Below are 26,637 nucleotides of genomic sequence, written 5' to 3'. Positions count from 1 at the left end.
GCCTAGATCCAGCAACATGAAATTTAATGTGGAGAAAGGCAAGATTTTACACCTAGGCAGGAAAAACCAAAGGTACAACTACAGATTAGGTGAAACCTGACTCAGAAACAGTAGCTGTGAGAGGGATCTTGGAGTCCTATGAGCCAGCAGTGTGTTGCAGCAATCAAAAAAGCTAATACAGTTCTTGGTTGTATAAACAGAGGCACAGAATCAAAATCACATGAAGTGTTAGTACTGCTTTATAAATCCTTAGTAAGGCCACACCTGGAGTGCTGCATCCAGTTTTGGTCACCACATAACAAAAAAGATGTCGAGATTTGGAAAAAGTGCAAAGAAGAGCAACTAAGATGATTAAGGGCCTGAAGACAAAAACATACGAAGAACAGTTGCAGGAATTGGGTATGGCCAATCTAGGGAAAAGAAGGATTAGGAGGGACATGACAGCAGTATTCCAGTATTTGAGGGGCTGCCACAAAGAAGAGGGGGTCAACTTATTTTCCAAAGCACCAGAAGGCAAGACAAGAAACAATGGATGGAAACTAATCAAGGAAAGAAGCAGCCTAGAACTAAGGAGAAGTTCTCCTAACAGGGAGGACAATTAACCAGTGAAACAGCTTCCCTCCATAAGTCGTAGATGCTTCACCACTGGAGGCTTTTAAGAAGAGACTGGACAGCCACTTGTCTTAAATGGTATAGAGCAAGGGTAGGCAACCTTGGTTCTTTTATGACTCGTGGACTTCAACTCCCAGAATTCCTGAGCCAGCTGTGCTGAGGGGAAAGGGAGAGGTTTCCAAGCTGAGTCATGCTGGCTCAGGAATTCTGGGAGTTGAAGTCCACGAGTCATAAAAGAGCCAAGGTTGCCTATCCCTGGTATTGTCATGCCTCCGTCCGAGCCTGACTCTGAGGATGACATGGAGTTCCCTGTTGAGGCCCAGGAGGGGGTGTCTGTGGCTTTGGAGGACTGTGAGGAGGAACAGGCTGAAGCAGGCCAGGGCCCTTCAAGTTTGGAACAGGGAAGGCAGAGCTCAGGCGAGGAGCAAGGCCCCTCCCCACCAGATCCCAGAGCAAGGAGAGCAGAGAGGAGGAGGGAACAACGGAGGCAGGCTCACTTGATCGGGAGGAGAGCGTTACACCCACTCCACAAGGCACACCTGGGGAGTAGGTATTTAAGGAGACGCTGGGGGGTGGGGCATTTGCCGGGAACAAACGTGAACTCTTGTGATGTGAGCTCTTGTACCTGGACTCTTTGTATTTTGGATCAAGGTTGTTTCCTGCTGAGTTCTCCTTGCTGTCCTCAGTTTTGCAGTTTGCAGGTTACAGGCAAGCTGGGCGTTGAAAAGATCATACTTTGTTTGTTATCTGTTTTACTTTAAAGAACTGTTTAACTCCGTTGACTGTTTTATTGAACTTGTGCTAGTATATGTGGGGGCTTTGGGTGAATGTTGGCAGTGCTTACAAAGACAATTATTCTGACCAGCTAATTGTTTTGCCTCCGTTTGGGGCCCTGGATCATCACAGGTATAGAGTCTCCTACTTTTGCTGTGGATTGGACTAGAAGACCTCCAAGGTCCCTTCCAGCCCTATTCTGATTGAAATTGAAACTTCTGGGATCTTTGTAATATGAAGGAGAAATCAAGAGATGTCACTACAACCCTCAAAATGCAACGGTCTTCTGCAATGCCACTGTACCATGTAGCTTCAGGAACTGAGCTTGGTTACATGGCTACTTTGTAAAGATGGTCCTTGGTTTAACACGCTCACCTTTCCACCTTTCCCTCAGCATGCCATGTTTTAAGAGCTCCGATTCAGTCCTCCTCAGACTGCATGTAACCAAACCCTCCCTTCATCTTGAAAATGTGGTGAACGGATCAGACTCAGCTTATTTTTTCAACATTCAGAAATTGGTTTATTCAGACAAGAGTCGTCTTCCCCTCCTTCAGATTAAGCGATACTGCACGGAATTTTAGCACTTTGGAAGGAATTCGACCAAAGTAGGAAATTGAATGTGGTCAGTTTACTGGAAACTATTTACCTCTCAATCATTCTTCTCATAACAAAGATTAATACTAACGGCATAATTACCTTCATCATGAGGTTTAAATTGAGTGAAATTAGCATACGAGGCAGTCAGTTTAATCAAAGGAGAAGCTTGAAGCAACGTTGTCTGCAGTACCGTTAAGTTAAAAGATGCTTTTCTTTCCTTTATGTTTGGTCTTCGGTTACTTAATTTCAGGATCTTTTATTTGTTCAATCACTTCCATATGAAAAGTTCCATGCGCACACAATGCAGGAGAGGGGAAATATAGGAAATAATTCACAATTGATTGCAGGGGAATTGGCATTGTTGCTCGTTGCTCGTTTGCATAATCCATTGACAATGTACCTGGAGGGCTTTTGGGGTGCGTGAAAAGCACACTGGATTTCATTTTATTTTTTTTATGATCAGGAAAAGTTTCTAGTGCTTAGTCTAGGCTCAGAGGCCTTGTGCATGGTGGAAACCTGCATGAGCGCTGAAGACTGCACATGCTTATAGCCATCTTTATAACATTTATAACTGAAATGTTTGCTTACAGTCACCTTTATAACATTTGGGGGCACTACATATGATCATTTATCAATTTATTCCACTTGTAGGAGAATAAGATGGTAATAAAATGTCAGCCCTCCCAAGTAAACAAGACAGAAAACACGAGCAGATGAGCTAATTCTACTTTATTGTCAGGCTACATTAGCAGAATCTTGCAAGTCTGAGAATACTAATCTCCCACCGTTACTTTTAATAGTCTGATATGTTAGGCCGGATCCTTCCTAAATTTATTTCTTTGCCTATTAAGCAGTTGTGGGCTGCTCTCTGATCCTTCCCTGGGCAGCATCTCTTCCGCTCCTTTCTTAAGATCCTTCCCGCATACCATTACGTAAAATGAGTTGCCGAGAACTAATTCAGTTGATAACTAACTTGGGATCACATGAATGCATGCTAGCACTCATAATAATAATAATAATAATAATAATAATAATAATAATAATAATGATGATGATGATGATGATGATGATGATGATGATGATGATGATGATGATAAAGAAGAAGAAGAAGAAGAAGAAGAAGAAGAAGAAGAAGAAGAAGAAGAAGTAGTAGTAGTAGTAGTAGTAGTAGTAGTAGTAGTAGTAGTAGTAGTAGTAGTAGTTGAAAGGGACCTTGGAAGTCATCTAGTCCAACTCCCTGCTCAGGCAGGAAACCCTATACCATTTCGGACAAATGGCTGTCCAGTTTCTTCTTAAAAACTCCCAGTGTTGGAGCATTCACTGCTTCTGGAGGCAGGTTGTTCCACTGGTTAATTGTTCTAACTGTCAGGAAGTTTCTCCTTAGTTCTAGGTTGCTTCTCTCCTTGATTAGTTTCCATCCGTTGCTTCTTGTCCTGCCTTCAGGCGCTTTGGAAAATAGCTTGACTCCCTCTTCTTTGGGGAAGCCCCTGAGATATTGGAATACTGCTATCATGTCACCCCTCATCCTGTCTAGCTCCCAGCATCTGCATGATATCAAAATCCTAGGCAGCTCACAACCACAAATAATAATAATAAAAAAAAAATCCCACCACTTAACAGAAGACCAACAGCTATCACTTGGATAAAGGTCTTTCTCTCTTCCCTTGACAAGATCCGTAACTATAGGCTGTGGCTGTATGCAAGCAACAAATTAGATTTACTCATTGTCTTTATAACATGTTCTCTCCTTGGTATTAAACAGTAGCAAGTAGTGATCAGAGAATGGGGAAAAATGGATATTTATATATGATATGGATTTAGCTAAAAAGTACTGGGAGAAGAATGAAAATACAAGGCTTCCGTTTATAGGAAAGCGTTAATAAATGAACTGTTTCCAGAGTGGGGAAACATCCTGATAGCTTTTTTCAGTAGAATCCTTTCAATTTCAGATATAGGAACAGTGCTGAAAGTTTTGAGCATCGCCAAAGAAAAATGGGACATGGAAGAGGTGATCCTGGAAGAACTACAAATATTCAAGGTAGGTCTCCAAAAGTGAACTATCTTTTACATTAGAGCAGAGGTCCCCAACCCCTGGTCCGTACCGGTCCACGGCATGCCAGCAACCGGTCCACACAAACAATCAAAGCCCCATCTTTAAAATGCAGGCAGCACACAAAACCACACATCCTCCAGTCTGCGGAAAAACCTCTCTCCACGTAACCGGTCCCTTGTGCTCAAAAGGTTGGGGACCTCTGCACTAGAGGAAAAAAATGATCAAGATATTTGTTTTTATTTTTAATTTTGTTATGAAATGTATTTGCCGTCCACCTCCTATCCAATGACTCTGGTCGGCTAGGATATATTTTGGGCCAGAGGAAAGACTTCAATAACGGCAATATAAATACGTTTTTTTGGGGGGGAGTTATTAAAGAGGGGAAAAAAAGCACGAAGAGTGAAATTTGAGACAAATCCTGGTGGAGTAAAAGTCTGCAGTCATTTCAAGGATAGGCAAACCGTTTTGATCATCTTAGCAAACGTACTTGCTGGGGTGCTGTGCCCTTATTCCAAATCATGACATTTCCTCCAGGCTGCTAATTAAGCAGCTGTATTGCCAAGGACCATGATGTAATGAGATCTTCGTGATATTGTTGCATGTATTAATGGTACAACCCCCCAGAATTAAGTCTTCTTCCAGACAAGCTCATTTGTGGCCTTCATGAACACCTTCAGGGTGTTCAGATACGATGAGCTATTATTGCAAAATAATCATTTCAGAAGGAAAAACTTTTTTTTTTTAAAAAAAATGAAATTAATCTCCCTGTTAAGGGAGATGTTAAGTAGATGATTCTTGTTTTAAACCTTCCTGTATCACAATTTGGCTGCCACAGGCACTAATTATAACTATATCACGTCGAAAATATCTGGGATCACCAATCAGCTGCCAAGTTATCTGGAATTATTAAGCATGTACCAATTTGTTGCATATTTGTAATGTTAGATTTAATACCAAACAGAGCTATTAGCTCAACAGATGTTCCTCTACTTTATGCACTTCGTTTCTTTTCTTTTTTTTTCTTACAGAAAAAATAGAGGGGGAAAATTACTGTAGGTTCTCTATATCTTTATTAATCCATCTGAGAGTTATTTAATTTGATGTAGGTATTTCCAAGAACAAGTGATCCACAAAGGAGAGGAATTTCCTCACTCCAGGAATATTGTAGTCCACATTGCTTGCTTGAAGAAAAGGTTTATTTGACCACCCAAAGATTGTTCAGTTCAATTAAGATGTTCTTCCTGAAATCTCTCAGGAAGAATTCTTGGTTATGGAAAACTCAAACCCAGGAAGCAACTTCAAACACTCAAGACTGCACTGGGTGTTATCTCCATTAAACCACCTTCATTTACAAGATTACATAAGCCTGGAATTCCATTCTGATATTCCAGATTAGATCTGAACAGAACTGGTTTCTCAAAAAGGCTTAGATACAAATCGGTGTTCTTGAGGGATATGACACACGCCCTTTCCTTGATAACATCTTTTCCTCCAGATAAATGCAAGTGATGTTGACTCTGCCTTCACTGACATTTGTTCATTTGCTTTGCAGCATCCATCACCTATTTTGACCATGGAGATGTCTCCAAAGCAGGTAATTTGTAAAGAGCAATTGATAAATGGCTTTTTAAAAGCCTGTGTGTAATATTTCATGTAATAATAATAATAATAATAATAATAATAATAATAATAATAATAATAATAATAATAATAATAATAATAATAATAATAATAATAATAATAATAATAAAGTTGGAAGGGACCTTGGAGGTCATCGAGTCCAACCCCCTGCCCAGGCAGAAAACCCTATACCATTTCAGACAAACGGTTGTCCAGTCTCTTCTTAAAAACTTCCAGTGTTGGAGCATTCACCGCTTCTGGAGGCAGGTTGTTCCATTGGTTAATTGTTCTGTCAGGAAGTTTCTCCTTAGTTCTAAGTTGCTTCTCTCCTTGATTAGTTTCCACCCATTGCTTCTCGTCCTGCCTTCAGGCGCCTTGGAGAATAGCTTGACTCCCTCTTCTTTGTGGCAGCCCCTGAGATATTGGAACACTGCTATCATGTCCCTGCTCATCCTTCTCTTCGTTAAACTAGACATACCCAATTCCAGCAACCGTTCCTTATATGTTTTAGCCTCCAGTCCTTGTTTTTTTCCTAATCTTACCCTTTCTGGTCCTTCCTGTCAAATTGCTCCTTTTGATTTGAAATCCATTTCCACATTCCACATGAACACTCTATATTCATTGCATATTAAAGAAAAACAGTAAAAGAGGGAAGAAGAAGATATCGCATATATATATTAGTTTGATTCTTTCTTGCTGATAGCTTTTGTGCAGAACCTATTTGTCACACTGATATATCATTATCAGTAACTGTGTTATGCAAATCCCCCAGTGTTCATTCAGAAGTTAATCTGAGTGGCTTCAGCAGGATTTATGCTTCATAAGCAAATTTAAGGTTCCATCTTCATTTGGAACAACTGTTTTCATCTCTCTAGACTTGGTCATGTCAAGGTTACAGGGAACTGCTTCTGTCAATATTTAAAGCAGGGTTCTTAACTTTAGCCATTTTAAGACGTATGGACTTCAACTCCCAGAATTCCCCAGCCAGCATGCTGGGAGCTGAAGTCTATACACATTGAATTTCAAGACTTAAAGAGCCACGAAAAGAAGGTTTGAATTACCTAAATTCTGCTGGGGACTCATGTTCATTAATTAGTATACAAAGTGGTCCGGAGTTTCCTACTTAATCAGTTTGTGTAGCTTCTTTAGATTTCTGTCAGGGTTTTGGTTTTTTTTTTACTATGTTATTGCCCCTGGATTTTCAAAGCAGAGTTGAGGCCAAATCTAAATAATTGGAAGTGATGCCATGATGTTAAACAGGTAAGCTGCAGCAAAAGAGTGACTCGAAATGTCTCTAAAAAAAATACCAGGGTTTTCTGCTTATCTTTATAACAAAATGGTTGTGAGCCCATAAACCTAGTTCATTTAACTATGTGGAAAGAGACAGTTTCATGGATTCTGTTCCCTGCTCTATAAACAGTAATATTGATGGACGTGAAGGCATTTCTATAATAACAGATTTTTAAAAAAAGTACTTTAATGCTATAAAGCAATGTGAAGTTATTTCTCATTTGTTTGCCTTGTTTGATTTGTAGCAACAATTGTACATTGGTTCCAGAGATGGGCTGGCTCAGCTTTCCTTGCACAGATGTCATACATATGGGAAGGCATGTGCTGATTGCTGCCTTGCCAGAGACCCCTATTGTGCTTGGGATGGACATTCCTGTTCCAGATACACCCCGACTTCAAAAAGGTAAGGAATCTGCCCATCTGAACTATTATACCTAATGGTGGCTTGTTCCTTGAACCTCAGTCAATATTAGGCACACATCCTGAGGAGCATATTGGGATCTAAGGGAACCTCCTTCCTTCTCCATTGATGTTTGCTATAATTTTTCCTACTAAGTTCTCTACATGATAATCATAATCATAAAGTTGGAAGGGACCTTGGAGGTCATCTAGTCCAACCCCCTGCTCAGGCAGGAAACCCTATACCATTTCGGACAAATGGCTGTCCAGTCTCTTCTTTAAAACTTCCAGTGTTGGAGCATTCACCGCTTCTGGAGGCAGGTTGTTCCACTGGTTAATTGTTCTAACTGTCAGGAAGTTTCTCTTTAGTTCTAGGTTGCTTCTCTCCTTGATCAGTTTCCACCCGTTGCTTCTTGTCCTCCCTTCAGGCGCCTTGGAGAATAGCTTCACTCCCTCTTCTTTGTGGCAACCCCTGAGATATTGGAACATGGCTATCATGTCCCCCCTCGTCCTTCTCTTCGTTAAATTAGACATACCCAATTCCAGCAAACGTTCCTTATATGTTTTAGCCTCCAGTCCCCTAATCATCTTTATTGCTCTTCTCTGTACTCTTTCTAGAGTCTCAACATCTTTTTTACATCGTGGTGACCAAAACTGGTCTGTAGTTTCCTATTTACATTAGAATAAAATATCTCTGAAACCTTAGCAATTAGATGGAAAGGGTAGTTTTTGATTACTCACTTGATTTAATCTCAGGTTTCATGGCAAGATCTCTTGGCAACTCTTTCTTTGCTTGAAAGTAGTCCTGGGATTGAAGAGACAAGAAAGTTGGAATGGGGTCAAGACAAGTTGAAAGATCTTCTTAAAATACCAAGTGCTTTATAATCTTCTTCAGGGTCATTATTCGCATCTTATTCCCGTCCCCAGCACGCACACACAATGAATCTTCCTACTTTGGTTCAGTCCATGAATTGCCTTCCTGAAATATAATGTACATACCAGCCTTGTCAGCCGGAAACATAAGAATTCTGTCTTAAATGCCATTTTGGCAACTTATTTGTTCATTTTCTAGGCGTGCAAGGAGGCAAGACGTGAAATATGGAGACCCGATTACCCAGTGCTGGGATGTTGAAGACAGTAAGTATTGAATTGGTGTTCTTGTTTCCAACATCTCTCATTTCAGTTGAGAAGCTGGCAACCTTAATCCAACCATAAGTGATGGCTGGTTTTTTGTTGTTTTGTTTTAAAAACTCATGGTGCTCCTCTGTGTCTCAAAGAGATGCCTTGGTCTGTTCTGGATGTTGAGAATTGTATTCTTGACTCTTGAGGCTGTCTGTTCCGTAGGGTAGGGTACAATAGGATAGGATAGGAGAGAATAGAAAATAGAATAGAATAGAATAGAATAGAATAGAAATTATGGAGTGGAATAGAATAGAAATTATGGAATAGAATAGAATAGAATAGAATAGAATAGAATAGAATAGAATAGAATAGAATAGAATAGAATAGAATAGAATAGAATAGAATAGATATTGGAATGAATAGATATTGGAATGAATAGAATAGAATAGAATAGAATAGAATAGAATAGAATAGAATAGAATAGATATTGGAATGAATAGATTAGATATTGGAATGAATAGATATTGGAATGAATAGAATAATAATAATAATAATAATAATAATAATAATAATAATAATAATAATAATAATAATAATAATAATAATAATAATAATAATAATAATAATAATAATAATAATAGTAGTAGTAGTAGTAGTAGTAGTAGTAGTAGTAGTAAAGTTGGAAGGGACCTTGAAGGTCATCTAGTCCAACCCCCTGCTCAGGCAGGAAACCCTATACCATTTTGGACAAATGGCTGTCCAGATATTGGAAAGAATAGAATAGAATAGAATGGAATGGAATGGAATGGAATGGAATGGAATGGAATGGAATAGAATAGAATAGAATAGAATAGATATTGGAATGAATAGAATGGAATAGAATAGAATAGAATAGAATAGAATAGAATAGAATAGAATAGAATAGAATAGAATAGATATTGGAATGAATAGAATGGAATAGAATAGAATAGAATAGAATAGAATAGAATAGAATAGAATAGAATAGAATAGAATAGATATTGGAATGACTAGACTAGACTAGACTAGAACAGAACAACAGAACAGAACAGAACAGAACAGAATAGAATAGAATTCTTTATTGGCCAAGTGTGATCGGACGCACAAGGAATTTGTCTCCGGTGCAGAAGCTCTCAATGTACAAATCGACGCCAATATTCCATAACCAAGGGTGGCTGGTGTATTGTTATTCTTTCTCAATATTGCAACTTACTATTTAGTTATCAGCAGCAGCCATCAAGAGATGAAAAAAACATCGTTCTGGAACCCAAATGGGAAAATATTGTCTCTGTAGGAATGTAAGAAGACTTTCCGTGTGGGAGGCAAGTCAGGAAGAGTTCCTGAAGCAAAATCATGAAATGCACTTCTCACATTTTCTTATCTATTTTTGCACATCAACTCTTGGGACCAAAATCCGAAATCTTAGTTCCAATTAGCAAGTAATCCAGGATTTCTTCTAATTCTTCCCTACTAATTATTAAGCAATCTCCTTTTCAGCAACAGCTTACTGTCTTCCCACAGATAAAGCTGTTCATGTTCCTGCCAGACTAACTTGCTCTCTGGCACAAGGTCTTGCAATATGCATTATCTATAGTCAGCCTTGTGGTTAAGCTGAAATTTCTGTAACAACATAACATAAAATTTAAAATGCTCAGTTCAGAATATTTATTTTCCTTTCTTAGAGGAGTAGGGAGGGGGGGTAAAACCACTGAAGCAAAACAGTATTATTTTTCCTTAAAAAAATGAATATTTAATTCAGGGTTTCAATTACTGCACAGTTGTTTTCATATTAATCCTGTTGTGTACGCAAATCAAAAGAAATGTGCAGGGCCTGAGTGCGGTCAGCGTTAAGGAAAATGAGAGTTTCTGTGCTTTTGTTCTGTGGGGAGAAGAGCTGTCCCAGAGAAGAAGTCAAAATAAAATTTCTGGAAGGAATAGATTTTATTTGTCTTATAACAAGGCAATGATGTAGGCCAGGGGTAGTCAACCTTTTTATACCTACCACCCACTTTTGTATCTCTGTTAGTAGTAAAATTTTCTAACTACCCACCGGTTCCACGGTAATTTATAAAGTAGGTGATTTATAAAGTAGGGAAGTAACTTTACTTTATAAAATTTATAAAGCAGAGTTACAGCAAGTTAAAGCATATAATAATAATTACTTACCAAATACTTTATGTGGGACTTTCGCTAAGTTTGGCAGAATAAATCTTTATAAAACAACTTACTGTAGTTAAATCTATCTTTTTATTTATACTTTGCATACATTGAAGCATGAAGTCTGATGAAATTACATTTAATTAATTAAATTATTAGTGAGATCCCTGAGGCTGATGCTGTGAAACTAAATACTGGATATCTGGCTCAATTTTTGTAAGGAACAAACGAAGGTCTCCTCTTTCGGAAATATTCAGGCGGTTTCTTTCTTTGGTCATAATATGATTAACAGCACTAAAGCCTGATTCCACAATTGTTGAACTGTTGTCATGGGGAATTTTATGAAAACCTAATGAAAATGTTTTTAAATAATGCTATGATTTTTTTTTTTAAAAAATGAAGTAAATTAAAAAAAGGAAAGTGCTTCAGTATCGGACAAAACCCCTACCGCCCACCATGAAAGCTGGAACGCCCACTAATGGGTGGTAGGGACCAGGTTGACTACCACTGATTGTAGGCCGATGGGGATGACACGAAATAAATCTTGAAAACAATTTAATTTCCAGCATGTGCGCCTGTGTCTAGTAGCTAGGGAAAAATGTCCTCCTTTTTTTTTTTGTTTAAGTTTCCTGTTGCACCCAACTCCATTTATTTTCCCCATACCACAAAAGTGTCAGTTCATTGTGTCCACTGTTTCTATCCTATCTTTGAAAATATTCAAATTGAAGGTATTCAAATTGTTCCCACAATAATGTAAATATCTTCACAGTAGAATTATTCCAGTACTTTTGAATGCTCTGAATATCCAAATGTTTTGGGGGATATTTATATACAGCCCAAAAGTTCTTTCCGTGAATTCACATTTTTTCTCTCTCTAATGTGACCGCTTTCCCAAAACATTTAGTTTTCTCATATATATATTTTTGGGTCAATATATGCATTTTTGTCTGGGGGGTAGTGGTGATGATCTACAATAATGAAAAATAATAATTGGGTTCCAGTTCATAGGTTAGTCCAGGAATAATGAGTTAAAGACTTACATGAATTAAATATTTCACTTCCTTGGCTTAAGCCTTATTGAAAGCAATTTCAGAACGAAATAATATAGATCGAATTCTTCTTTCACAGGGATGGAGATGACAGGAAGGGACCAAGTCAAAGATGAATGGCATTGTTATAAATGGCTGACATTAATTTGAATGTCTGTGTGCCATTCCAAACCATTTGTTTTCTTTAACAGCTTAAGGTGCTGTTCTGCCATCTGCTCCGCATCAGTCATGTTTCCCCATTCTTTAATAAATCAGGGCAGGGTTAATCCCCTCTCCTGTGTTTGCTTTCCAGGCATTAGTCATGAAACCAGTGATGAAAAGGTGATTTTTGGCATTGAATTTAACTCAACGTTTCTGGAATGTGTCCCAAAGTCACAGCAAGCTTCCATTAGGTGGTTTATTCAGCGTTCTGGAGAAGAGCACCGGGAAGAGGTGAGGCTGGCTTTACCTCAAGAGAGAAAACTCTGTATGCATTGGTGAAAAAAATGAATTTGTCAATATTAGATTCAGCATAACTGATTTAGCTCATAAAATAAATACTGTAGATCACGGGTGTCAACTCGTCATGACTTTTTTCACATTGCCAGAGGTGGGCACGGCATCCGTATGATGGAACCGGCCCCTGGGCTGGCAATTTAACACCCCTGCTGTAGAGAGATAGAGAGATAGAGAGACAGACAGACAGATAGATACTGTCCACATATGATGATAGATAGACAGACAGACAGACTGTCTACATATGATGATAGATAGATAGACAAACAAACAGACACTCTCTCCACATATGATGATAGATAGACAGATAGACTGCCCACATATGATGATGATGATGATGATAGATAGATAGATAGATAGATAGATAGATAGATAGATAGACAGACAGACAGACAGACAGACAGACAGACAGATAGATAGACAGACTGTCCACATATGATGATAGATAGACAGACAGACAGATACTGTCCATATATGATGATAGATAGACAGACAGATACTGTCCATATATGATGATAGATAGATAGATAGACAGACAGACAGACAGACAGACAGACAGACAGACAGACAGACAGACAGACAGACAGATTCTGTGCACATATGATGATAGACAGACAGACAGACACTGTTCACATATGATGATAGATAGACAGACAGACAGATAGATTCTGTCCACATATGATGATAGATAGATAGATAGATAGATAGATAGATAGATAGATAGATAGATAGATAGATAGATAGATAGATAGATAGATAGATAGATAGATAGATAGATAGATAGATAGATAGATGATGGGTGGGTGGATGGAGTGGATAGATAGATGATTCTATCTATCTATCTATCTATCTATCTATCTATCTATCTATCATAGATAGATAGATAGATAGATAGATACTGTAGGTAGGTAGGTAGGTAGGTAGGTAGGTAGGTAGATAGATAGATAGATAGATAGATAGATAGATAGATAGATAGATAGATAGATAGATAGATAGATAGATAGATAGATAGATGATGGGTGGGTGGATGGAGTGGATAGATAGATAGATAGATAGATAGATAGATAGATAGATAGATAGATAGATAGATAGATAGATAGATAGATAGATAGATAGATAGATAGATAGATAGATAGATAGATAGATAGATAGATAGATAGATAGATAGATAGATCTATGGATGGATCTATGGTATTATAAAAATAGATAGATGTGCTTATTTGGTCAGAAATAAGTTGGCCACAGCCAAATTTCTTTCATTTTATTAAACTTTTCTTTCCTCTGTACCTCTTTCCAACTTTTTGCTTTCCTCCAAAAGTAGTGGGGGGGGGTTGTAACTTTTCCGTTTGTATCTTACTATCAGTCCCGATCCCAGCCCTTTGGGGTAATTCCGGCTGAATCACATTTAGCAAGTGACGTGCTGTTCCTGGAATTCACGCGCAGTAACATTTCCCCAGACCTTCTGTGCCTCACTCCAGAAGTAAAGGGCTCGGGGTAGCTCACCAGGGTGCGAAATCTGATTTTCTAAGAGGAAAGAGAGGGCAACTTCCAGCTCGGCTTAACAGCCCCTTTGGCCCTGCAGGGTCAGGCTTTGGAGTGTCATTTCCAGGCAGAGCTGGGCGTGGAAGTAAACAGGATCTCCAGTGATCCGGTTGCTTTCACCATGTCATTCGGGCATCAGTATGTGTGTGTGTGTGGGGGGGGAAACATCTCCCTGCAGTGAGAAGGATTCCCTTTCTCCAACTCTTCACTTTTATTTCAGTGATGCTCAAGCAAACCAGCAGTTTTATCTCTTGGTTTTGAGGGTGTTTCTTCTCCTCCTTGTATTAGAATCACAGAGGAGAGGAAGGAAAAAATAATAATTAAGGTATCATCATGTGTTCATGAAGCTGGAATCAACTGAGAATCAACCCCGGGCTCCTCCATTTATTTAATCATCATAAATTCCCTTTCTGCGGCGAAATATAAAGGCACCTAGGTTCTGAGTTCAACTCAGTTCTTGGCAAAGATGGTTTGCCACTTTTAAGAAACGTTAGACGCAGTTTAAGTTACGTTAAGTTACTTAATTTAACTTAACTTAATTACATTAAGTTAAGTTACAGCCCCAAGCCCAATGTGCCCCAAGATTCAGTTTTACCGAACTGCCACATGTGCCATAAATATAAAACAATTGTTTTATATTTATTGTTTTATTGGATTGTTGTGTCCTGGCAAGAGCCATTGCCCACGAGATAAGCTGCTGTATAAATTTTATTAATAAAATAAATAAAATAACATGTACACTTTCAGAGAAATCTAACAAGCCGTACAGCTAAAATGACAACTTGTATATTCTTGTTTTTCCTTATTCTTCTTTTGTGACTTCTTCCCCCCCCCCCCCCCCCCGTTGATTGGCTCAATAATTGCAGGAAAATATCAATTGGACAGTGTTTTCATTGTGCGCAATTTGATATCTGTCGATTATTGTTCTGTTGTACTTCAAAGCTACCTTCCAGAGGTGACGAAAAAACGATTAACATGGTTCCAAAATAGACAAAATTAAACAAAAGGAACACGCAAGAATAAGAAGGAGCAAAATCCCACGGGAAAATTGTAAAAGTGATAAAAATGTCCTAGCCCAGAAGTGCAGTACAATTTAGGATCCCCTGATGTTTGAGGGACACCAAATATTTTAGAATATGGAGAGTGTGTAATTAGCACTCCCATGAATTGGTTCCTCACCATAGTGGATATGGCCACCTCTTTCTGTGGATTTAACCACAGACACAACTTTGCTTGTGTCAGTGTTCCATGTCACGCTTCCGTAGCACTCATAAGTCATTGTCACCATCTCTGGTGGCACAGTGTTAGAATGCAGTATTACAGGCTGACTCTGTCCACAGCCAGGCGTTCGATCCTGACCAGCTCAAGGTTGACTCAGACTTCCATCCTTCCAAGATGGGTAAAATGAGGGCCCAGATTGTTGGTGGCAGTAGGCTGGCATTAGTAAACCACAGAGAGGGCTGTAAAGCACATGAAGCAATATATAAGTCTAAGTGCCAGTGCTATCAGCAATCAACCCCTGTGGTTGAAGACATAATGACAACCAATCAATAGATGAGTTGTGGTGTCAGTGAGCAGCATTTCTACAAAATTTGGGCAAAAGAACCCAAATCAATATGAACATCAGCACATAATCAAAACATGGAACTAGCTGAAGCCACAGGTACATGTTGGCATGTGGTTTAGGAAGACTAGAAATGAGATTGTACATAATGAATAGAAAAAGGATCCAATAAATAGCAAACATAAACATTTTTCCTCCGTTTAGTTCTTTGTTTTGATAAATGTTCAGAATGTGTAAAAGATGCCTTGACTTAACAACCTGGACACCAACCATGTTTGAATCTTGGTTAATTAGACTTATGAATTAATGGTAATAAGAAGATTTAATGTGAAAAATTTAATGGTTTGGAAGCTCAGGCTATGAATTAAGGAATTCTTTATTCAGATGTCATTTCTGCCACTAACTCACCAGGCAGCCTTTGGCAACTCCCCATCTCAAAATCTTTCTAGGGTGAATTTTTAAATAGGGACAATTTTAATGATTTTAAATAAGACACAGCTACAAATATTTGGTTTTTAATTGGCTTTTATAGGGAAATGTTTTGTATTGTTTTTAATATGCTGTGAGCCGCCCTGAGTCCCATGGGGGAGAAGGGCGGCATATAAGTTTTATTAAATAAATAAATAAATAAATAAATTTCATTTAAAATGTGGGAATAATAATACTAAACCAGGCTTCTTTTATTACTTATTGAGGTTCTGTTTTCTCTTTTCCTCCAAGGAATGTAAAATGGCATATGTATTATTTCTGTATTTTTCCCCCCTCTAAGGTGAAATAGACTGAGGTTGTCAGTGGTTATCCAAGGAGATTTGAGGTTGGGCATGGAAATTTTGTTCACTCTAGTCCTAAATTGACAATGTTCTAGTTATGTACGTTGCTGTAAAATTGTTACCTATTTATATTACTGTTAGGAAAGGACAGATTTATCTATTGTTTGGGTTATTTTGACTTAGGACAAATATTTATACATAATTTCATTCTGGCTCATTTCTTCATCAGTTTATGAAATTCATAAAATAAAATAAAAGGGAAATGTATACATCCTGTTTTGACATTTCCACACAATGACCCTTTTTAGGATTTTCCCCCAAAATAGGTATGAGAATGGAGGCAATACTCTGATTGCTTTCTTTATAAAGTTCAGTAGTGCTCCAGAGAAAAACGCAAAAAAGTAAGAGGTAACTATTCTATAATAATTGGATAATAATTCTAACTCTCAGATTTATCCCAAAAGTGAACATAATGGTTAGACTATAAATGAAATCCTGAAGTTTTTCCAATAATTGGAGACAAAGTGATTCCATGTTGTAGGAGTAGAAAGGCAGAAGTCCTTTCTAAATAAATCATTCACAAAGGCTAGCGATGTTATCAGCCCTTAGTGCAGTTTTAATATGTTGCTTTTGGGGGGGGGGGGGTTTAAACACTCTCTTAACACTTTCTTCCTAACATGCAATTCCCTTGAATAGTTATTTTATTTGTATTGAAAGAAGGAATGGCTCTAAATCGATAGCGCAGTCATTAATATGAGTCAAAGCTTGGAAAAGTACAGGACTCCATATGTCATTGCTATCAACATGAAGATGATTGATAGACATCACTGGAATTTAAAGTCAAGAGATGATCAGCATGTGTCAGCACCAGTATAGACAATAAGACATTTCTCAAGGGCAAGAAGACATGATGTCATCCCCCATCAATCAAGGGTCACCTAGATGGAACATCAGAATATCACTGTGGCCAAAACAGAGGATTGGGGTGATGTTAGGAAATCAATTTTTAGAGCAGATTTATTGATGGGGTCTTTCAGAATGGAAAACCCCAGATCATGGCAGCTTGTTTCACATACAGTTAGCTATAATTAAGTCTCACTAAAGTATGGCATTTTTCAGTTTGAATTAAGACTATTTCAGTAGAAATGGTGGGAGTTATTTAATGCATTATCTTGTCTCGTGGGATATTCCCCGAGGATTCTATTTGGAGAGACAATTTGTAGGAAGCTGATATATCACTGTTACAATTGACACTTCTCCATAGTGATTCTTGTGAAGGTAGTGGTGACCTCCACCCAAAGTACTTGCATTCCCAGATCTTCTGTTTTGTAAAAGATATTTCTGTTGCAGCTACATGGGAAGGATTCTAAATTTAAAAGTGGGCTCGTTCACCTCAATAGTTTCTGAAGATTGTCCCCCATCGTAAGTCTGGTACCTTAAGGTGTCTGGGCCAAGTTCCCCCAACTATGAGTTTCCATAGCTAAGAGTGGCCTTGACCTAGGTTGCCTTATCTTCATCCAACACTAACCATGCTACCACATGGGCTTATGTGTAGAACTGAACTCATGCCTAAGCATGCCTTAAATTTTCACTTTTTTAGAGCCAAGCTCAACAAAACCATTGTGTTCATTAGGCATAGGTTATACAGACTTCAAAATAGTCCACAACTCTATGAAACATGGATACTCTTAAGTGAATGTCCTTTTTGGCCAACGCAAGGTGGTCTGGCTTTGTTTTGGAGAGACGGTGTATGCCACAGAAGTGATGAAATTCTCTCACAAAGAAAGAAGAAGCAGCACAGTTTGACTCAAGATTAGATGGCTCAAAGACTTCCCCAGGAATTTCTGCAGCTGGAAGAGGCATTGAACATCTGCTTCTTTTGGCTGGACAGAAGGCTGGCAGAGGTTTCTTGGCATAGGCAGGACCTTTGGCCGTTGTTAGAACCGTGGGAGGTGGTGTCAGTAATACCTCTATTTTACTTCATTAAGAGCAAAGGTTTGGGTGAGAGTAGCAGCTTTTGTTAAGGCTGCATCTCCTCAACATTTTGCACAGCCCTAGTTATTACTGAATCCGATCTACCAGCCACAATATTTATTTAATGTATATCTTTGTACAGTGGCTTTGTGTGCCCTGTTTTTTTCCCCCTGTTTGGAATTTAATCAAAGTTTTTCTTTAGTATATCTAGTTCCACCAGTCCTGTTATAAATTAAGCATCTGAATGAAAGATTGAAGATCTGGTAGCAAGAAATGAAATGCCTGCTGTTTATGAAACTCCAGAGGCCTGAGGATAGAAGAAAGACAGAAATATTGAACTGCTGTTCAAGGCGTAATAAGGATAGAGGAGTCTTTTTTTTTCATTTTATTGAAGATGGTAGATGACAGACAGACACAAAATCCAGATTCCCTTATGTTCTTGACATGTATTTCTAAAAACCTCAAATTTGAATACAACTCACGGTTTCCTTATAAGGAACACAGATACAATAATCTGTATCTACACAGTATTTGCTTTATCAGTTAAAATACTTCTATCAAGTTACCAGCACAGTGACTTGGAGAAAATAAGTTCTGGAGTTAAAAAAACAATAAAAAAACCACTACAATGATAAACAGACCATCTTGGCATCTTTTTATCTCAGAATGAATCTTAATTCTCACAATTCCCAGCTAACATTGCAAAAAGGGGAAAAAAATAATGATAAGCTCAGTCCATCTGGAAAGTATTAGTTTTAGAACAAGAGAGAAGGAATCCGAAGTGAAAGCTCAGAATCTCACAGTGAAAAAAACAGTTTTTACCACCTAATACAGGGGTTCTCAACCTTGGCAACTTTAAGACTTGTGGACTTCAACTCCCAGAATTCCTCAGCCAGCAAAGCTGGCTGAGGAATTCTGGGAGTTGAAGTCCACAAGTCTTAAAGTTGCCAAGGTTGAGAACCCCTGACCTAATATATCCGCTTTCTCTTTCTAATACATATTAAGTTCCTTTCTCTCTACCTCCTTTTTCCAGCCAATGATAAAAAGTATCCCATGTTCTAAAATAAACTGAGTCTTCTTTCTCTTTCATTTTCAGTGTCAAATCTATCCATTTCTGCACACTCTAATATTTTTTTAATTAACACTTCCTCCGTTAGTAAATCTTCATTTTTCCAGTATTGAGCAAATACAATTCTTGCTTGCAGTTAATATATGCAAAATTAGATATATACATTTTCTCATAATTTCCTGCAATTATGCCTAAAAAAATAATTCTGGGTTAAACTCTGTATGTTTTTTTTGTCATTTTCTATAGCCATGTATGCATTCTTAACCAAAATCTTTTAGCTTTAGAGCATGTGGACAAAATCAACTTTTCAATTGGTGTTGCTATTTGCACAGAATCACTGGGATGGATACTTGGAGATCTACCCCTAGATGGGGTCTTTAAAAAGAGCTTTTATATACCAATTCAAGAAGGATCAGGTCTGTTCGTCATCATAGTAAAAAACGATGCTCAGTGGCAGAATTTCAGGCATTAAAAGTACCAGCCAGTCGGAATGTTAGCCCTTTAGAATAAGCTGTTTGGAGCAACCTGTAGGACCTAATTATTAAGTAAATCTAATTCATGCAGTAAAAAGAATACAAGATTTAATGAATGATGGTCTTATGTTCTGGTGTCAGTTGTTTCTCAGGTTCCATTTTACAGATCCTTAGCAAATGCCTGCCCACCCCAGATTTAAAGAAGTTCCTTTATCACCTCCCAAGTCTTCTTTAGAACTTCCCCTTCCACACCCTATCTCTGAAGCTGTTTTTCTTAGCTAAGTACTTGTAAATATTGGCTGAGATAACTGTGTAGTTCTACTTAATCTTGACATTCATGGTTTTTTTCTTTGCAGTTGCCAGTCAAATAAGTTTGGGTCAAGTAACTGTAGGACTGTTAATCAATGACAACACAGCCTGTTTCCTTTTGAATGGAATGATTGCACTGACAGGGGAGAATGTTCTCTGGAAGAATTTAATGCATGCCTGTGTCACAATGAACACTTTAGAAATAAAATCATCCTTACTAGGGGAGGAAAATGATGTAACTTCTCCAGCAAGATATCTGCAATAGATGTTAACTCCTTAATTTAAAACAGCTCACAATTCTAAATAAGATGGTTATTTTAAAGTGGTTTGTCTAATTGATAATAGAGAGGTTTATTCTAGAATACCTTTTTATTATGGCCCAAGACCAGCTGTCATTTATTTTTTCCCCAGAAGCAACATATTTAAAATGCAACAGAAAAATCATACTATATAATATCCCATTTATTTATTTATTTTAAAAAAAGATTATTGATGCACTTATATGGCTGCCCAACTCACCAACTATGTGACTTTGAATAACATAGAAAAAAAAACAAAAAAAAACAAAACCATAATTAATTAATACAAAATAACATTCCTCATTAAAACATCCTTAACAATGAAATGGCAATCCAAACCAAACACTTCTGCAACTCATCCATTTGCGGCTTCACTCAGATTTAAGGGAAATAACAAATATTCCATTTACAACAAAGTCTTCTACTGCCTTTGACTTAAACTCTCATATGCTTCTTTAAAGGAAACAGAACACTTTAGGGCGGGTATTTCTAAATCTCCAGTTCCAACTTCAAAGTTCCTTTGTCGCCACCAAAAGGGGGCCCTCATTTCTGCGAATTTGCTAACCAACTGGATGATATTGATGGCCATTTGTTGATAGTTTCGTAGATCTGGACCTCACTAATACAGCACAAAAGCATATTACAAATGAGAAGCAGGAGAAATCAAAATCCCAAAGTCTTCCCTGCTTGTTATGTCTAACTTGGTATTTGGTCATAATCTCCCTTTCTTAAAACACCGGTATTAAAACCTATGATGCAATCAGTGGTTCAAATGTATGCATCTGTCTTGCTGTTCAGTTTTCAATGAATGTGTCCACGTGAGGGAAAGAATGAATGAGGAGGGAAAGAGGAGATTTTGTCCACATATTTTTCACATAAAGGAACAGCATATGATCTGCCCACTGTGAATACATTTAATTCTGTCATCCTCCTCGCTTTGTAAATCTATTCCTTCAGACATTTGCTAGACAGGCACATGTATCAAGTGGGCAGCATTCCATTTTCACTTCTGTTTTGCTCATCTGATCCTTCTTCTTATCCTGCTAAAGACAGCGGTGGAAATTTTTTGAAAGCTAACAGTTTACCCCAATAATTTACTTTGTATTATTAGCCTAATGCTGAGATTTCCCGGTATTCATGCTACATGCTGTCTGGTCAAGCTCAATCTTCCACTGTTACTGCTTTTCATTCTGTAGGCCTCAGTGTGGCAGTAGAAGAACATAATGTGACTTTGTCACGTCAGGGAATGCTTTCAGATTTATCTCCACTTCAGTGAAAACATGTTTTAGAAAGCCTGCTTGAGATATTATGGCTGAATGCATGGACTGTGAACCAGGAAGTCCCAAGCAGACATCCCAAAGATCAGGAGGTCATGTTTGACAAGTCTATACCTCAGCCTCAGCTTTTCATTTGAAATGTCCAGTGGCCAGAATGACTTATGAACCTTCTGAGATGGATTGTGTGCAGCAACCTGTTTTAGAGCATTTAAGGAAAACATAAGCATGTCCTAAAGATGAGATTATCAGATATTAAGATACGTTCTGTTCTAGTGAGGGGAAATTTCGGGGCAGCCATTTTAAATTTCATTGTAGCTATATTTTTGGCTGGCCACCACATCTCTGCTGGTCCAGCTCCAACAGTACTTTCAGAAATGTAAGAACTCCTGAATGAAGCTTCTGTCATTTGTTGTTCTGGAATAACAGAAGCCCCAGGCATATATCCACAGGATATTTCTGATCACATTAGCAATGTCTCACATCCTGGGATGTAGGCAGTACAGAAAAAAGAATGCACCTTTGTCATGTGCCCTCATTAGAGGAGGAGGAAGAGGAAAAGAAGAAGAAGGAGGAAGAGGAGGAGGAGGAGTTTGCACTTATACAGTATATTGCAGAAAACAGTTGGACCAACTTTTAGGTTAAAGTGATAAAGTTGTCTCAACTTCACACATGAAAGAAAAAAGACACATATTTGTCCCATAGGAATAGTTGTCAGTTAGAATAAAAATCCATTTCAAATCCTTAATTTTTCTTTTGGTTTTTTTTTTTAGGTCCAATGAATATGTCTGAAAATGTTGTGCTTTGTTAACAAATTATTTGCAGAAGTCATTTTATGAGTGTCATACATCCTTAAGTAAAGTAATTTTCACTGCACTGAAGGAAACCTTCTATGCAAAGAGGAAGACCTTTTTTGGGTAATCTGATTCAATCCAGAATAGGCAAAGAAGAAAGATATTTTTTTTATGAGAGCTGTGCAAGGAATAAAATGACATGAAGCCATAAGCATGGAACAGTTGCAAAAACACGGGCACGGTGCAGAGAAATAAATAGGGAAATCATTTTCTTCCCCACTTATAAAACTGGAATCGGACTCGCTGAGGGAAAGAGTAAGAGGTTCAGGCTAAACAAAAGGGCATAAATCAACTATGAAATTCATATTGTACAATAAAGGGATCAGCCACAATTAAATGTCCTTACCTTAAAAGCAACTAGACTTCTCCTGGATTTTGTATTTAGCCACTGTGGAATAAATTGCTAGGGATGATTGATACCATCCATTATGTTTTCAAATACGTGGATCAGAGTCGCAAACTGGAATTGGGTCATGCAAATATTAGACCACAGGACTCCATTGTTCTTTTCATCAGCAGCAAAGGCCTTTAAGAAGCTATCGCAAACAGTTGTTATTTGTAATAGATGCTATAATTATTAATTGCATGTAAAAATGCCTGAAAACCAATACTCGCTTCAACATCAGGAAATGTTTATTGTACTACATTGATTACAAGATCTGTAAAAGATGGCTGCGGTTTAGCCTTTAATGCTATGTCGACTCTGTTACCAACAGATTTGAGAATACAACCTACTCAATAACATACATACAAACACACACAAACACACACAGAGAGAGAAAACCCAGTTTGTTTTTGTTCAGGGGAAAAAGAAAAAAGAAAAATTGCATTTTGACCTGTACAATATTTGAATATAAGTCCAGAGCATACTTTTAAAATGTTGCATTTAACAAAAGGACAACAACAAAAAGCCTAGAATGGCTATGGAAATTTGAAATACCTCTCTCCCTTTATAGACTGTCCCTTCTGTATCACTATTATTAGAAAACATTCCTGCGGTCTCAACTCCATTGCAGCAACACCGTGGTCTTCCTTGAAAATCAGTTACCAGGCCTGTTGGTAGTCCTGGATAAAAGCAATCTTGACATGGCCTAGGCCAGGGGTAGCAATCTTGGCTCTTTTATGACTGGTGGACTTCACTTCCAGAATTCCTGAGCCAGCTATGCTGGCTCAGGAATTCTAGGAGTTGAAATCCACGAGTCATAAAAGAGCCAAGGTTGACTACCCCTGACCTAGGAGCTTTATCCATATACCTAATCAAAAACATGTTTTTGTCAGTTCTACCACTGCAGACAGTAGAGTTTTCTACCATCTAATTTTTCTGCCATCTAAATTTAGTACCATCTACTTTTTCAAGCTTCATAGATCAAAACCATACTCAATCTTTTTGAAATCATTGCTTCCAAGTATATGCCCTGAACTGATTGACTATTTTGACTAATTCCAATCCATCCTTTTTAGTACTAGGCATGCTAACCATCTTGTCATGTGCCTGTTCTTAGGAAGCTTAAGAGTATAAAACTGTCATCCTCCAGATGTTGTTTACCCACAACTCCAAGCAGCCATATTCCACATGGGCAATGATGAGGGGTGATGGGTTCAGAAAAATCTGGGATGCCACAATTGCCGTGGCATTCATGGAAGAAATATCTAGAAATAAAGAATTTTTAAAAAGTATTAATTATATAGAGCAGGTACATGCCAAGATATCAAGAAGATTGATTCTCCATTTTTTATGTCCACAGTTTATGGATATCTAACAAGTACATTTTCTTTTTCGTTTTGCACCTGAGAATTCTGTTTCTTTCCCTACCTAACACATGAATAAAGACAGACTTTGTATCATAGGAATCATATAAATCATCCAGATGTCCTGTATTTTTTAGGATTATGTCATGCTTACATCACTTACTTGAACTTGAAACTGGACAGATGAGAAAAAGCTATAAGGATTGCAGAAGCATAATAATCACAAACATTATTTGTGAAATAATCTCCAATAATCATATGTGATGCCTATAGGACAATATGGACCAAATCTGAACAGGAAAGAACTTCACAAGGAAGTGTTGCATTAGATTTGGTTAAAAAAATTCCTTCTTCTCCAGGTTCAACATTCTTTTATACTTCTTTTCTATAAAATTTATAGTGTTCTTTTTCTTCTACCCAACAGCTGAAACCAGATGAAAGGGTCTTCAAGACAGAATATGGGCTTCTAATCCGTAGCTTGCAAAAGAAAGACACTGGGACCTATTACTGTAAAGCACAGGAACACACGTTTGTCCACACCATTGTGAAGTTAAACTTGAACGTCATCGAGAACGGACAGATGGAGAACAGTCACAGAGCGGAAGAAGAATCAAGCCGGACACGAGATCTGCAAGCTGAGTCCCGGCTAAGATACAAAGATTATCTCCAGTTGCTCAGCAGTCCCAGCTTCAGCCTGGATGAGTACTGTGAGCAGATGTGGCACCGGGAAAAGAAACGGCAGCGAAACAAAGGTGGCCCCAAATGGAAGCATGCTCAAGAGATTAAGAAGAAACGGAACCGGAGGCATCACCAGCCCTCATCTACATAGCTTCTAGGTTTTATTTAAAAGACACTTGTGCAAGGGAAAGTACTTTTTGGTGGTTCTTGTGGGCATCTCTCCAGCGACGTTGCTTCTCAAAGAGACCTGGCGGCGCATAATTACTAATGTATTTGAGATCTTTGGACAAATACACCAGTAATGGGGGGAAAGCCTTCAGGATTTGTATATTCTCCAATTCTGAAATGAGATAAAACAGTGATCTGAAAAGTTCCTTGATAAAGGATATCCAGTGGCCATTCTCTTGCTTCCCCAAGGTTGAACAAAAGGCCCATGGGACAATTGAACTATTAGGCTCAAGGAAACTAAAAAATATGTGTGGTTGTTAGACTGTGACATTTCTTCTAGACAGACACATCTTTGCTTCACTCAGCTGCACAGCCACAAATGTCCTGGCATGGATGGACAGGTGAGAAATGCCTTAGATGAGGCAGTGATGCCTTCGTATATAAAAAACAGTGTAATCTTAGCTTCACAGAAAGAAGATGAACATGAGTGGCAACCAGTTTAACAGCTGTCTATTGAAAAGATACATTGACACAGATTGGAACTGACGACTGAGAAGACAATTGAGCAGAAAGTTGGACTAGAAGACCTCCAAGGTCCCTTCCAACCCTATTATTCTATGTTCTCTTATCCAGGATGCAAGTGGGTGACCAGTGCAGAATTCCTTTGAGTAAGCAACAGGATTTCTGGCAACACCCATTTCCTTTGGAAGATACCATACTTTTTTGTCCCTCTTATCCACGTCTCACCCTGCCATTTTAATTCTTTTGCTGGTTTTCAGATGTTTCTTTGAAATGAAATCTAGTCCAATTAAGTCTACCAGCAAAAGGAGGGAAGCAGCATTGTTGATAAGATGGAGGAAAGCAGCCATTTCCTCAGTCTTCGTTCCGAGCACTTGAGTACGTTAGAAGCGGTAGCGCGCTGGCGGAATTTGTGTTTTATATTTTTACTAAAATAAAATGAAAACAAAGTCCATGTGTAAATAATGCGCACAAAAGAGATGGGCAGCTTCAATTTTTTTTTTTTTGTAAAATATTCTCTCTCTTTTTTAAAATTTTTAACTTTTCGCTGCTTAAATGATTTATATGTTTTTGCAAAGGGACTCCTTATTTTCAGTGGGTCTTACTCTCAAGCAGACAAATGGAACAAGTCAGCCGAAGTTACAAACCTGGTTTCATGGAAGCTGGTTTGTAGCATCAGCAATGAGGCCAAGGAGAGTCTGGTTTGGTGATTTTTTTCAGGCTGTTTTTGCACAAATGTTGTCGTCTTGACGCCGGTTCTCCATCTGTTGCCCTTACCTCACCTACACAGATGCACACTCTTCTACTTTTCATGCCTTTGTCAGTGTGAAATGACAAATTAGCCATTTTCCTTACATGGAGGAAGGTTTTGATTGATACCAAAAACAACAGGTTTTTCTTATTTCTCATGCATTCCCTTTCTTCTTGGGAGTAAAGTTTGTGGGAAATCCATGTAATTGGCATGGCACTCAATAAAGCAAAGACTGGTTTTGACTCCCAGCTCTGGAAAAATAGATGTTTCTTTATGTACTTGCTGCATTTGCGTGTGTAAATTTTTTTCTGGTTAACAATTGTGCGACCATTTTCTGCTTTTGAAGTTGGGTAAAGGGCTGCACCTTGAGGAGCAAAATACATCTGCTCGTGAGCTATCTTGCCTTACATTTATTCAAGTATCTAATAATTGAAGCATTGCCGGAGCCAAATTCCAAA

The 26,637-nt window shown here is 38.1% G+C and overlaps 1 protein-coding gene across 1 annotated transcript in view; it reads left to right on the top strand.

Moving 5' to 3' along the window:
• SEMA3D (semaphorin 3D) overlaps window positions 1–26,427 on the top strand; it is a 47,524-nt gene extending 21,097 nt beyond the window's left edge. The window contains exons 5-10 of the mRNA XM_015819447.1: window positions 3,933–4,021; window positions 5,589–5,630; window positions 7,192–7,349; window positions 8,418–8,482; window positions 11,984–12,123; window positions 24,488–26,427. Of these exons, the coding sequence (XP_015674933.1) occupies window positions 3,933–4,021; window positions 5,589–5,630; window positions 7,192–7,349; window positions 8,418–8,482; window positions 11,984–12,123; window positions 24,488–24,892 (899 nt within the window). The 3' untranslated portion in view covers window positions 24,893–26,427. The remainder of the gene's footprint in view (window positions 1–3,932; window positions 4,022–5,588; window positions 5,631–7,191; window positions 7,350–8,417; window positions 8,483–11,983; window positions 12,124–24,487) is intronic.
• Window positions 26,428–26,637: the final 210 nt, after the last annotated feature.

This window comes from Protobothrops mucrosquamatus, unplaced genomic scaffold (assembly GCF_001527695.2).
Source record: "Protobothrops mucrosquamatus isolate PMUCROS unplaced genomic scaffold, P.Mucros_1.0 scaffold924, whole genome shotgun sequence".
Classification (NCBI taxonomy): domain Eukaryota; kingdom Metazoa; phylum Chordata; class Lepidosauria; order Squamata; family Viperidae; genus Protobothrops; species Protobothrops mucrosquamatus.
Note: the sequence above shows the minus strand (reverse complement) of the source record. Positions and strands in the feature narration are given on the sequence as shown.